This window comes from Diaporthe amygdali, assembly GCF_026229845.1.
Source record: "Diaporthe amygdali strain CAA958 chromosome Unknown NODE_5_length_1802954_cov_64_987939, whole genome shotgun sequence".
Classification (NCBI taxonomy): Eukaryota; Fungi; Ascomycota; class Sordariomycetes; order Diaporthales; family Diaporthaceae; genus Diaporthe; species Diaporthe amygdali.
Genome location: NW_026517025.1, coordinates 969492 through 983163, shown reverse-complemented (window position 1 = coordinate 983163; position 13672 = coordinate 969492). Strand labels below are relative to the sequence as shown.

At 54.4% G+C, this 13672-nt stretch overlaps 4 protein-coding genes across 4 annotated transcripts; 2 read left to right on the top strand and 2 right to left on the bottom strand.

Moving 5' to 3' along the window:
• Positions 1-303: 303 nt before the first annotated feature.
• On the top strand, positions 304-1265 carry J7T55_015450 (uncharacterized protein; the record flags this gene model as incomplete). Its single annotated transcript, XM_053139687.1, has 3 exons — positions 304-307; positions 527-875; positions 935-1265. The coding sequence occupies 3 exons, from the start codon at positions 304-306 to the stop codon at positions 1263-1265; spliced, it is 684 nt and encodes a 227-aa protein (XP_052997175.1).
• A 1555-nt stretch (positions 1266-2820) lies between these two features.
• On the bottom strand, positions 2821-7648 carry J7T55_015449 (uncharacterized protein; the record flags this gene model as incomplete). The annotated part of the gene is made up of 3 exons (XM_053139686.1): positions 2821-2931; positions 2997-7326; positions 7419-7648. 3 exons carry the CDS (start codon positions 7646-7648, stop codon positions 2821-2823), a joined length of 4671 nt encoding a protein of 1556 aa, XP_052997174.1.
• A 1500-nt stretch (positions 7649-9148) lies between these two features.
• Positions 9149-10824, bottom strand: J7T55_015448 (uncharacterized protein; the record flags this gene model as incomplete). The annotated part of the gene is made up of 3 exons (XM_053139684.1): positions 9149-9319; positions 9692-10071; positions 10128-10824. The coding sequence occupies 3 exons, from the start codon at positions 10822-10824 to the stop codon at positions 9149-9151; spliced, it is 1248 nt and encodes a 415-aa protein (XP_052997173.1).
• A 2067-nt stretch (positions 10825-12891) lies between these two features.
• J7T55_015447 (uncharacterized protein) lies at positions 12892-13516 on the top strand (the record flags this gene model as incomplete). The annotated part of the gene is made up of 2 exons (XM_053139683.1): positions 12892-13354; positions 13419-13516. 2 exons carry the CDS (start codon positions 12892-12894, stop codon positions 13514-13516), a joined length of 561 nt encoding a protein of 186 aa, XP_052997172.1.
• Positions 13517-13672: the final 156 nt, after the last annotated feature.

The following is a 13672-nucleotide window of genomic DNA, read 5'->3' as shown; positions in this document are numbered from 1 at the left end:
ACACAGCACGACAGCAGGGATCGGTCTCAAGGAGAGCTTCGTTACGGAATAGCGTACATAATAGGGCCAAGCGACGATTAACGCGAGCATTCCAACCGTACATACAAACATCATACGCACCGGATTATTCAAGACTAGGAGCACGACCACACACCGGTGCCGATTCTCACACAACGATACCCCATCCATACGGCTGCACCGCTCGAAATTCTGTGCACGGCAGCCCATCTGCATTGAACCGATTTGTATAACGGCATACGGCATTGTCCCCAATTGTAATATCTAGTCTGCTTCAACTTCACGATGGGTATGTTGGTCTCTGCATGATCCCCCCTTTGCTCCTCACGCCGGCCCAACTCTCCCCCAATTCCAATCACCGAGGGGCCCAGCCAACGTCACAATGGCCAAGCCGCCTGCACACCTTACTCTGACCTCAAAACCTGAATTTTGACGGCCGCCTCCTCACCGACCTGCCGACCGTTCCGCCGTTGCGCTACCAGCTGACTGACATACCCCTCTCCCACAGCGGAAACGACCATCGTGCCCTTCTCGACCCTACCGGCCTGCGCGTCCTCCTGCGGCCCCCTCTACGATGTCAACGGCGCCTGCGTGCCTCCAGCCGTAGCAACAGCCGACGCCACCGCCTACGATGCCTGCTTCTGCTCAGACGCCCGGCTCGCAGCCTTTTCGACCACAACAGGAGGCGTGTGCGATGCCGCCTGCACGGCAGACCCCTCGGGGTACGCCACGATCACAAGCTGGTACCAGAGTTTGTGCGCGAATGTAAAAGAAGTAGCCAGCTCGTCATCGAGCAGCAGCAGCGGTAGCTCAGGTAGTTCCTCATCAAGCTCAAGTTCAAGCGGCGGCGGTTCATGGTAAGAATAGCTTCGAATAAAATCTTGAAACACACATGTAGCTGACCACCAATTCATAGGCTCGACGGCCACTGGCGCTGGGTAGTCTTCATCATCATCATGGTCGTCGGCATCGCAGGCATCTGGATCGGCGCTGCCCTGTGGCGGCGGTCTTACCTGCGCAAGAAGGATCGGCAGTACGCGCTGGGCAAGAACCTCGCGCAGCGGACGGGCTCGGGCCAGAACCCCTATGGCGGCGCCCCCGGCGGCACGCCGACACGGTCGCAGGGTTCCATGCACCCCACTCGCCCAGGCGTGTTCATGCCCGCCACCATCTCCGAGGCCAACGTCTACGATCCTGAGAAGCCGCCCAAGACCAAGAAGAAGTGGCGAGTCACCGACAGGACGTGAGCAGGCGCTGGCGGTTTTTTGAAGACAGGAGAAGAAGGGAAGGTGTTTAATGAATTGGCCGATCTACGACTATTGCACCCAGGGAGCGCCTGGCGGGAGGCTCTTTGTTTCTCTTCATGTCAATCAGGCACTTGCCTGGAGAAGGCTCAAACGAGCTCATTGATGAGACCAACAGGTCGGATCACTTCCAAAAAGAAAGGCGGACCGGCGTTATTATGTTTGCTATTTTTGGTGTGGGCGAAGACGCCCCTACTGCACCCAGGAGGCGTTTTATTGTGGGGGAACTTTGGACTCCTCTTTTTTTTTGGGAGGAAGGAAGGGAGGGAACAGGTGAAGGATTCTTAACGAACTCAAAAATGTGGTTTGTTATTGTTGGCCTTGGTCGGTGGTGCTGGGAAAGAGACATTTCTACAGCACCGGCAGCATCATCAACATCGTCATTATCGCCAACACTCTTCACAACGAATTTCCTACTCTTCTTCACTGGCTACAGGCATCTATATATATCAAAATACCAGCATCCAATCCCACGTCCCACGCTGTCCTGACAAGACGGCAGTGAGGACGGGGATAAGAGACCCATTTTCTACTTCAAACAGTCAGTTGTCTTTGCAAGCTCCTACGTCGTGAGGCCTGTCTCGAAACCGAGTTTGGGGGCCACATCAAATGAGTAACCCAAACCCAGCTGCGGCAGAGCGCGTTGTGGAAAAGTCCCAGGGGGACCCAAAATGCCCCCCCTCTTCCAGTCCCTCCCTCAGTGTCTGTCGCTTTCCCTCTCCCTCCTCACATTCAATCAACCAACCAACCACGACATGCGGTGGGGGGTGGAATAAACTCCCCAAAATTTGAAATGGAGCCCGTCGTAATGAGTCCTGCTCGGTTTTGCGTGGCCCAGGTCAAGGGTGTCCCGGCCACACGGAGGTCATGCCCTGCGCATCCATGCACACACACACACACACAAGCAAGGTGAGCGAGCGAGCCCACAGAGTGCTTGTCTTGAGTGCATGGATCACAGCTCGGGGGGGCAGGGGGGTCGTCAATATTTTTGCATGAAGTCGGGCTGCATGGGTTCTCCTTGGCAAGCCTGGTTCTGGGCGACACCACACGAAACATTGTGGCAGCTTTCTGTCGTGCCTTCGCGTGCATGCAGAGAAGGAAAGAAGCCTTTTTGGAAGTCAACATGGCGGGCGTACGGAAGGGGCTCAGACGAGACATTGACTTTCTCAGCTGCGAGTCACTACACTACCTACATATGGCTCTCAAACGCATATACATTTATCTCTTAATGAGACTTCTTCCTTATCCAAATTTCCATTCGATTTCTATAGGTATGATGATATGACTGCGTGCCTCTCTGATGCCGCGATTTATGACCTTTCTTTTCGTTCGCCTTTGCCCACTCTCATACGCGGCGTTCATTCGTGTACTCATGTGCGCGTATGTCCAAATATTCCTCCTCTTCACTGCCGTTGATCAAGCTTCAATTCCTGATAAACGCTCAGCCTGCTCTTCGGCAGGCTAGCCCCTGAATATCCAAATACGTTTCCGTCAACACTCAGGTCGAGATGCTCAGCTTGCTCAGCCCTGCATCATCTCCACTCTGATACTCAGCAGCATCCATGTAGAGGTCGATCAGGCAACTAGCAGACCAAGCTTGGGTTGGGCACTACATTCCATCGTCGTCAGCATTTATTTCGAATATATATAGTCCACGTGGACATCAAAACTTACCGAATCGCCACAGAACTCCCCATTCTTCTGTGTCAGCTCAGCCAGCCCGGCCCATGGGCTCTCCTGGATCATTCGTTTGCACCCCATCAGTCTCTGTGTGACCTGCTGGAACGCTTCGGTGCGGCCCTCCTTGTCGTTAGGGTCCCGACGAAGCAGATCGAACTTGAGCAGCGCACGTAGGAAATAGCCAGTGGGCCACAGCCATTCTGGCCCTTGGTGGTAGTTCCTGCCCTTGGAGGTCGCGAAGTCGGTCGAGTCCTCCGAGTTGATATAGTACGGTCGGTAGTTGAGGTCCGCAGGGTCGAGGGTCGCCATCCCAGTCGGGCCACGCAGCACACCGTCCGTGAGCACAAGGGCGTGCAAGGCGTGCTCCGGGTCGAAGAGGTCTGGCGCGGCGGTCATACTGATAGGATAGTTGGGCCTCAGTTGGTAGTCCTCATACTCTTTGCCGGATTTGTACAGGTCCTTGTAGATGCCACGACGGTTGATGACGTTAGGGTTGACATCGTACTTGGAGTCCTCGTCTTTCGACAAGGGCACGTAGTAACATCGCTCAAAGTTGGCCTTGATCAGATCCGCCCACTCCTTGAAGCCGATGGTCGACTTGTCAGCTTTCGTCACGCTGCTGTACTTGAACTTGCCCTGTGCACTCAGTTCCTGGACCCAGCGCAGCGTGCTGTACAGAAGACCTGTTATTTCGACAGCTGCGCCATCACGAGGGGTTCCAGGGACACCCTTCGATCCCGCACGTTCGGACTCGCCCATCTTATCCATCCATGTTCCACAATTGGACTGGTTGCCGCCGAAAATGAATCCGTTGGTCCAGTCAACCTTGATGTCGATGTTGAATCCCTCATCGCTCATCTGTGAGTCGATCTGCGGGCCTGCATTGGCCTCACGGAAGGACATGCCCTCAGCATGGCGCTGCAGGGCCTCCTGAATAATGTCCTCAATAGTGCTCTCTTGTGAATAAGCACGAGGATCCTCTACATCAAACCATGTGTCGTCATAAGGCAGGAATCGACGCTTTGTCTTAGCCTTGAGGAGGTCGAGGCCGTTGGGTGCCAGCTTCGTGAAGTCTTGGATGTTTTGCAGGAAGAACCAAATTGAGTCGCGAGAGTTATATCGCGGAGTGTTGCCGGAAGCGAGCAAGTTGGGGATCATGCCGTGTTTGAGAACACTGGCAAAGGCAAGAATGTGCTCCTTCGCCTCGTCGAAACGCCCAGTACCAAGCAGAAGGCCCCGGAGGGAGATGAAGACATCACGACCCCAACAGCGCGCCCACTCTACCGCAAAATGAGGCAGACCAGCTGCTAGAGAGGGTACGAGGGTCTTGGGGTAGAGTGAGCCAGAGTTGACGACTCCAAGCTCTTGCACACTGACCATGGCCAAGCTCTGCAAGAACCACTGGCCACTTTGGACGTTGTTGTTCATCAAAGAGATACCTCTCTCCTTCGCCGCCAAGTAAGCAGTCCGAATGAGGAGTCCAAAGTACCGAGGCAGAAGGAAACTCGGAATCTTGCGAATCGCATCAAATCGTTCCTTGAGCCAGGCGGTTGGCTTCTCGAGACGAGAATACAGCTCACTCTTGGAGGCGCGTTCGAGGCGGCCGATAGTGTAATCCAAGGCCCATTGTCCATCTCGGAGGTTTTGACACAACGGATGGGCGAGGTTGTTCTCCCGAATGACATCCTTCAGAATGCTCCACCAACCCTGCAAGCCGGCATAGACAAGCTTTCCATGTCCTGGAAGGTCATAGACGCCGTCCTTACCACCGCTGGCATCACGCTCTTCAGCCTCGCAGCGGTAGAGCAGGAAGTTGAGATCGATGAGACTCAAGTCCCCGAAAGCCTCCTTCGCTCCCGAAGTCACGAAGGTATCCAGACCCGCCGAATGCTCGGCCGCGGGAATCCAAGTCTCGAAGAGGGCGATACTGCCAGGAGGGAATTTGTCACGGACCGTGATTGTCGTGTCATCTCCCTTGACATCGATGCGGACCCCTGGAAGGTCGACGACGCGGCTGGGCAGACCACGCAGCCATTTCTTGTCCTCGAGCACCTCCTTCTTAGCCTCCTCGCTCGTGTCGACCTCGAGCATCCAGCTACCCAAGTGCCGGACTTTCGTGCCAGCAAGATGGACAGGGTTGAAGTCACCGTTGCCATTTCCGTATCCAGGGAATGCGGTGTGTGCGATGAGGAAATAACCCTTGCGGGATTCTGGATGGACCCTATGGACAGTGACATACTGATCCTCGTGATGGATGAATGTCTCGTCGTATTCATCCTGGCCCATCAACGTGTGAATCTGGTTCAGCAGCTTCTTGACACCGCCGATGCCGTTCTCACCGCCACCAATCTTGATTTCCTTGCCATTGGACGATTCAGACTGGTACTGCCTCGTCTCGCTCACCAGGTCGACGAGTTTCGGATAGACCTCATCATAGCCCATGACACTTCCCGTCGCGCTGGCACACATGTTGACAAGTGCAGCATTGGGTAAAGTGTCTCGCGCATCACGCTTTTGAGCAGGTGTCTCGTTGTCGTGAGTGCAGTCCATGAACAATGCTTGTACCGGCACAGGCTTGATGCGGCGAATGATCTCCCTCGTCAAGCTCGACTCACCATTCTGTCCTGTCGGAGAGGTGGGTGACCTGTTCTCGTTCCTGGAGATCTCGTCCACCTCGAAACTTCCGATTGGACGACCTCCGTGGCGATGGACCAAGCGGCTGAGCTCACCAGTGCTCCAAGCCTGCATTGCCTCACGAATCAACGAGCTAAGACCAAGCCTCTTTACGAAAACGTAGTCCATCTCTTCTGATCCAGAAAATAGTTCCGCAACTACATAAAGATCTGGCCTGATTCGGCGGGCCTCGTCGAGAATGTGCTCAGCGACGTGGATCGGAGTGGAATGGCAGTTGTCGATGCGGAACCCAGCGAAGTACTTGGCCAAGGTGCGAGCATACTTGGTCATATGGTCCCAAAGGAAAGGGCTGTCTTCGGGAGACTTTCCGTACCGCAACTTGACACAGTCACCCCAAACAATAACCTCACGGCGGAGGTATACTCTTGAGTCGGGCCCGGCGTTGTCAACAAGCGCGTTGCCGCCCCAAACCCAGCCGTTATTTGCAAGCGCGAGGTCCTCCTTTTTGTGCTTGGCTGTCTTGTCGTTGGATGGCAACCGCGTGAAATAAGACTCGATCAATGGACTCTTGGGTCCGATCGGACCCATCTTTGGGCCGTGGTCATCCAATCGACAGTACTTTATCCGGTTGAGGAGCTGGTCAAGGATGACAGCAGACTCGGCGTCGTACTCTTGGTAGTACGCGACGTTGATGACGTCCAGTCCCGCGGCGAGCTTGCTCCGAGCGTCGGCCTTCTGCGCGTCATCTGCCGACTCAAACTTTCCGACGAGGGCCGTTACGTAGGCAGCACCGACTTCTGGCTTAAGCTTCCTTCGAAACCGCTCTCCCAAGTGGTTCGTGCCCTCGAGACCAGACCGTATGAAGGCTGCCTGCTCTTCGACAGTCCCGATGGGCAGCTTCACGGAGGCCTCGTCGGCCCGTCCCTCAGACCACGCCTTGATACCAGCATCCGCGTCACGGTCGACATCGACCACGTAGTACTCCCAAAGACGGATCTCGCTCAGGACACCTTTGACGGCCTCCATGATCTTCAGAAGATCGTCAACAGCCTTGATCTCAGTCGGCAGGCCGAGCTTGTCCAGCTTGTAGCCGAGTTCGAGCAGCTTCGTGTCCAGCAGGTAAGCCGGCTCCAGCCATGGGGCGGTGGTCAAGTTGTAACCGGCATCGGGGTGCTCCTGAAGCCAATCAGTGTTGTTGGCTGTGTGATTGAGGACAATATCCGTCAAGCTCAGCAGCGAATGCTTCTGCTCCAGACTCTGAACCAGCTTCTGGACATCCTTCTCGCCATCCGGGAAGCTGACTGGGTCCCAGGAGAGCTGGTCGTAAAGACTGTAAGGCGAATTTGACTCTCCACGAACCTGCAGAGGGGTGAAGTGGATCATGTTGTAGCCTCTCTCACTGATGCCGGCCAGGTGCTTCTCCCAGTCATGAGGATACTTGCCCATGAACTTGCTCAGGATGGAGAAGACAGAGAGTGCCGGCAAAGGCAGCGGCGAGCCATCCAGGCTCAAGCGGGGAGCTACATCGATGTAGTAAAGGGGGGACTTCTGCTTCTCAACACCGGCAGAGTCATTCTTGAGCTCGTTGGACAGCTCCGGGAGAGCTGCGTAGGTGACGTAGTAGGTGTAGGGGCCGGGCTGGTAGATTGGGATAGAGATCTCTATGTCACGAGTGAAATTGGGAACCAGCCTGGTCCAATTGACAAGAATGTCAGTCAGTAAAAGGTCAATTGGGCGCTGGGGCAGCTCATGGAGCTGTTGTTTGGGCTGGTCATGACATACGGGAACTCCCTGAACTTGTGTCGCTGGAACTCATGTCCCTGCTCGGGTATGTTGACCCACAGGCTGCCATGGCGACATATGCTCGAGGTACCCTCGATTGTGAAGCGGATGGTGATGGGGTCGCGTGTCTTGGGCGCAATGTAGACATATTGGCCGGCCACGTCGGGCGAGCCGTCGTCGTTGAGGGGCAGCAGGTGAACCTCGTTAGACACCATGGTTTTTGGGATCATGTTGTCAGGACGGAAAGCTGCCCCGCGCAGAGCTGGGCAAGAAGTTGGGGAAGGCGCTCATGCACACACACGTGTTTGGAGTGGAGGGGCAAGGCAGGCGGGCCTGGCTCGCTGGCTGGCAGTGGCCGCGCGCAGCAGCAGTAGCAGTAGCAGCAGGAGGAGGAGGGGCAGTCGGGGGATCGGCGATTGACAGGCGGGCTGGAGCTGGGCCTAGCTGGGGATATTATGGAGAGGATGGAGTATGGACAACAGAGCACAGCTGTGGAGGCAAATGTGGCCGTATAGATCAGACTCAATTAAGGACTTGAGGGAGAGGAAGACTGAGTGAGATTGGGAGTGAAAGTAAGAGAGAAAGAATAAAGAAAAAAAGAAGCGTAGTAGTAAGAGACAGAGAGCTCTTGTCAGCAAGGAAGATCTAGCTAGGCTTGAGGACGGGAGCTAGAGGAAAGACGATGCCGGACTGCAACGGCAGCACTTCAGGTAGCGAGTATAAAGGTGTGGCAGCGTAGCGCAAGGAATGGAATGGGGCAGAAGAGAGGAGTACAAGACAGCTCAGCATAGCACAGCTCGTGCATCTTGTAGTGAGAAAAAGACACATCAAAGGACCGGGACGACTTCCAGGTTCCTTCCTGTCGCACACGAGGATGCTGGAGCCGCTAGCTGGGTACCAAGGTAGTTACCTATCTGGGTAGCTGCGGTTAGCTGCAGGAAGCTTCGAGGAAAGGCACATCGTGGATGGATGGACGCGGCCAGCATCATGGGCAAGGCATGTATCTCTCCAAGTCCAAGCCCAAGCGAAAAAGTACGGGTGCGCTAGGCGAGCAAGAGAGGAGCCCGTAGCATTGTACTGTCGAGGTACAATGGCGGTGATGATAACGATGGACCGGTGATGAAACCAAGGTCAGATCAGGTCTGGCCAGGCTGGGCTGGGCCATGGCAGCACTCCAACTGGGGGCCCCATGGGGCGGCCAGCTTGATTCCTCAATGCATCAAGTCGGTGGGTATGGTCTGTTTCTGTTTCTGTTTCTGTTTCTGTTTCTGTTGGTACACCAGCAAGCAGGCAGGCAAGCGAGCAGTCAGCAGGATAGCTTGCTTGGAGTGTGTGGGTGAGATGGGATCGAGATGACGGCCATCCTCGAGTCGTATATCGGTCGTCTGATGCCGGTAGATATCTCGCTGCACCATCGTGAGAGCCTCCAAAGTCAAGATCGACGATGCGTCAACCCGCAACTGAATCAGGCACTCTGCTCTCTGGCAAGCTAGTCGAGCCGTGGGCAAAGAAACGAAGGAGAAAGAAAAAAAGAGCACAACGACGCAACGTTGGACCCCCTGCCAGGAGCCATGCTAAACTTAGACTAAGGCCAATGCAACCCAGGCCGCACCACTGCGAAAAACCATGTCTAGCGGCCCGGGAACAAAATCTCTGGGATGGATGGTGCTGCGCTACTGGGTATGCGGTGAGGCGATGAGACGATGGCTCTTGATATTGTTTGTTGAGGATCAGAGTATGAGCACCTGCAGGGCTTTGCTGGCAACAGGAACAGGAAAGGCTCCTTCGGCCAGCCGGCCGGCCTTGCTGACTCCCTGGTCGTCCGTCGAGGCCGTGGCTGGCAATTGTGTTTGGAAGTCTTCGTCAAAAGTGCCTGGAGATGTGGCTTTTCTGGCAGAGCTCTGGAGCACAAATGTTTGGCAGTCTCTGGGCAAGATGCAAATCTCTCAAATCCCCATGTGCAAATGCCTAGACGTCATCCCCCGGCCTGCTCTCCAGTCTCAACAGCTATCATCCCCACCACCCTCCCGGAGCTGCAGCTCCTTGACTCGACAAGGATCATGATGGAACGGCCGAGCCTTTCTGAGTGGGACTGCCGCCAGGTCGCTTCATGAGCTGGCAAGGACGGCATCGAGTTCAAAGCGAGTTTAGCGAGCTGGCTCCGGTGAGTCTGTCTGGTCTGGGGCACTAAGTCGTAGAACAACTGCAAAGGTTGTAAATAGTTGGAACAGGATGTGTCATGTTATTTCTAACCTTCCGCCAACGATATTTACATCGCTTTCGGACAGCTGCTTCCTGATCACATCTACAGCATTCCTGTTCTCCTCTCGAATGAAATCCTCCGTCTCATTCCGCAGCTGGTCAAAGTCGTCCTGTATCCCGGTCCGGAGGTCATCCACCTCCAGCCACACCCGCTCATCAACATGGCCTTCTATGTCTTGGATCTGTTCCTCGAGCTTATCTAGCTTATCCTCATACTTCTTTTCCTGTTCTGTCAACCGCTGATCAACCCACTCTTTCATGCGATTCTCCATTTGTCCTAATTGCTCGGCGAAGATTTTGTTGCAGATTCTCTCAATGAACCCGACCTCCACACCCTCGGAAGCAGAATTGTTGAGTTTCCTTTTCTTGGAACCCGAGGCAGTGTCTGACTCTGGACCGCGCATTAGCACATGCACGTCCAACTCAGTAGAGATGTCTTCATCTTACCATGGTCGGGAGGCACTATTGGTGGTGGTGGCGGTGCAGGTTCAAGCTCTTCGTATGACGGTGGCCCCTGGGCTGGAACTCCATCGCGTGGGGCAAACAGCTCGGGGCCGATAATCCTGCCATTCTGGCCTTCGTAGGCACCACCACCATCCGCAGGAGAATCGGCTGAATGCAGATCACGGCGGCATAGAGCCTCACAGAGCCACTCTAATTGGGCTCTAGGTAAGAATGTATCTGGGACATGCAGACTAAGCGAAGTCTGTTGGGCGAGGATTTGAGTCGAGTCCAACACGCCACCGTGGACTTTGTTGTTTGGACGTAGAGGCCAGTCAGGCGCCACAAGATCGGCTGCTTTGGCCAATTCTAGCCGTATGCAGACCAACTTGTGACCTTGTAACCGTCTAGACTCGGTCGATAGCTCGCTAGAGTCGAGGGCAGCGGAGTGGATTCTCTCCGGTGGGATACACAGGCAGAGACTCGTCTTTCCAGAGAAGGGCTTGCGAAGCTCGAGCTGGATTCGGAGCTTGAGCAGGGCGGTCTTGGAAAAGCGATCGAGGTCGATTGTAAGATTTATCGGATTGGAGCTGGAGTCGCTGAGATAACACGGCTGACCATCCTGTCCAGCCCATTCCACCACAGCTGCCACAGGATTCACCGTCTCAGGAGCATCGGCGGGCAACGACGGAGATGTGGTCATGGCCACTTCTTGAGCAATCCTATAAGCACATCAGCAAGTAACAGTTCACAAATCAACGAGGTCGGTGATGGAACCCCTGCGTCGAGCCCAAGGAGCTCGTCTCAGCAAAGGATCCCGCCGACCCCGGCTTTCAAACGGTAGATCAGTCGTGATCCAGGGGAGAGAAGCGCATCGAGGACCAAACGGCACGAGTAGACCGCTGGAGTTCGCCAACCGGCAGCTCTTGGGAGGCCCCTTCCTAGTGACCTGGCTTTCGAAAGCCTGGCAGTGTAGGTGCGAGAATCGCAGACAGGCAGCTCTTCCAAGGCCCCGCCCAACGCCCAGGAGTGATTAGATCCTGTCGCGTGGCAGCTGGGAGCGAACGACGCAGCGCTCTGCAGGTGCTACTCCGATGTGCGATGGAGTATTTGACGTTCGGCTTGAGACGACGGCAGGGAGAGAGAAGGGAGGAGGGCGTGGGACGACAGGTCGTAGGTCTGCGTAGGTAAGATGACTGTGACAGGAGTCGCCTTTCCCAGATCCAGCCGACCTCTGCAAAGTCTGGCCTGTCGTTGATCGGTGATGGGAGAGGCTGGGCAGCGGCCTGATAATGATAAAGGCTTGATTAGATTACTGTCGTTGATGCGATGCAGTAGGTAGGGAGGTGTTTAAGCAGTGGAGTCGTGACAGAGCAACCCAACGCGTGAGCTGGACGGTCCGTGCGGTTGCCTAAGAAATCGGGTGGCTGGGAGACGGTCCACGCCGGCTCGCTTAGGTAAGCAGCGGTACTACGGTACATATGAACTATGGCCAAGACAGCCTCTTCAGTTTATTACCAAGCTCATGCTTTTGGATACACAGAAGCCAATCACAAGATTTATATATGTTCTGCAACTAGGCATCTATACTTGGCGCTATTGAAATTGGCGAGGCATTGAACATTTTTTTCGATAGCCGCAATGAAATCAACGAGCACCTCTCACATCTGAGCGCCTCTTGAGCCCCTACTCTCGAGGCTCCTGCTCAACACTCACGCATTCACACATTCGGTGCCATTATGTGGTTGATACGATACTGGCATGCCTTGATAAAATCCTCAGAATGGAAGTCCTTTTGTGTCTGATTTTCAGCTAGTTCGACATGATCCTTGCCAGCTGCTACGTGAATCCCGTCGACCACCCACATCTGGATTTATAAGGCGGAACGAAGTCTTCAGCTACCTATGGACTCAGACATGATAAGCGTAAATGGTGGTATTTGAGTAGAATTTCGAAATTATCTCCCATAAAAATTCTTCATGTCTCCAGTTGGACGCGCATCCCAGACTTGCGTATATTTACAACGAGTCCTTCCTCGGACTGGAAGGCAACTTGGAAGATGTCCTTTCGAATGGGGCAGCAAAGCAGGCCTTATCCCCAAACCAATTCATAGGCATTTCACAATCAGTTTCGTGGCGTTCTAGCCTTGGCTTGCATTGCGGGCAGCAAATATATCCAGCTAGGCTGACAATGAAAGGATGATACATGCTCTGACTGGCCCATTCGGACTTCAGACACACTGCCCCTTTCCAAGGAACCGAACGCTTGCTGACACAATTAGAATCAAGCCACAAACGCATGGGGGTTCTATGAGAAAGATACGATTGTAATGTGGCTATCCAGATCCAACTCCAAACCTCGGAATTTCCAAGCCTTGGAAAGGCCAGCCCTGGAGGCACTAGTGGGTCCAACCCGAGACTCAAGATCTACTCCGCCTTGTTGAGGATCGAAGAAAGGCCTTCAGAGCGAGGTTCAAGCCTCACAAGCACTTTGGAGCAATGCTTGTCCTTCGGATTTGACCTCAGCTCGACTTCAAATCACTGAGATGGTCAGCGCTGCCAAGCGTTGGGAATGTCCAACACGCGCTTCGCATTTAAGAATAATGGCAAAGTGTAATATCTAATGTAGGCGGCGACGACTTCAACACGTCTATAAAATCCAGCTCTCAGCTCAGGAAAGTTGACAGCTTCACTCACAATCATCCCCACCCACATCGTCCACACCCTAATATAATCAGCGAATTCTCAAACTAGACATTGCTACCACCACAATGCTCTCTTTCACGTTCCCTCTCCTCGCTGCTGCTGCTGCGGCCCTCTGCGGACTTACGGTCCAAGCAACCCCTACCAGTCTCGTCCCTCGCGCGGACGGGCCGCCAGACCCAAGCAGCTGCAGTCCCAGCTGCGAGTTCCTGTGCACCAAGTTTACGCTACACACCCTCGAGATCGATGGCACGGCCAACTACCAGCTGTCGGCATCCAAGACGCTCGCCGTCAAGTACGACGGCGAGGAGGTCTGTCCGATGGAGAGACACGAGTGCCGCGGAGGGTCCTGCGACTTCCGGTACACTTGCAAGGAGGGATGGAGCTTCTTCCTGCCCGACCAGGCCATGGAGGGCCCGTGGGAGTTCGATCTGCAAGGATTGCCGTACACTCGCTATATTCCCGACGGATGGCCGCAGCTCGGCCCGATTTCCATGGATGATATCGAGTGCGATGCTTGGCAGTGTGGAGGTGAGTTCTTGAGGTGTTCGATTTGTAACTTGGACACACCAACTGACATTATATCTCACCGCAGGAGGACTCAATCCTATGACATGCCGCAACTGCGAGATTGGTATGAAGCGCCAGTTCTATACTGCTGAGAAGACTTGCGACCTGCCAGAAGGATGGTAGATATTTAAAGGATATTGAGAAGCACGAAAGTCGAGCAGTACTGTACATGTATGCACTGTGAGAAATAATGTCCTAGGATATTGTGGATTTAAATGGCTCGTACATTTCATGGAAGACGGAATAGAGCGATAACTAATCACATGGTTCTCTGATTGT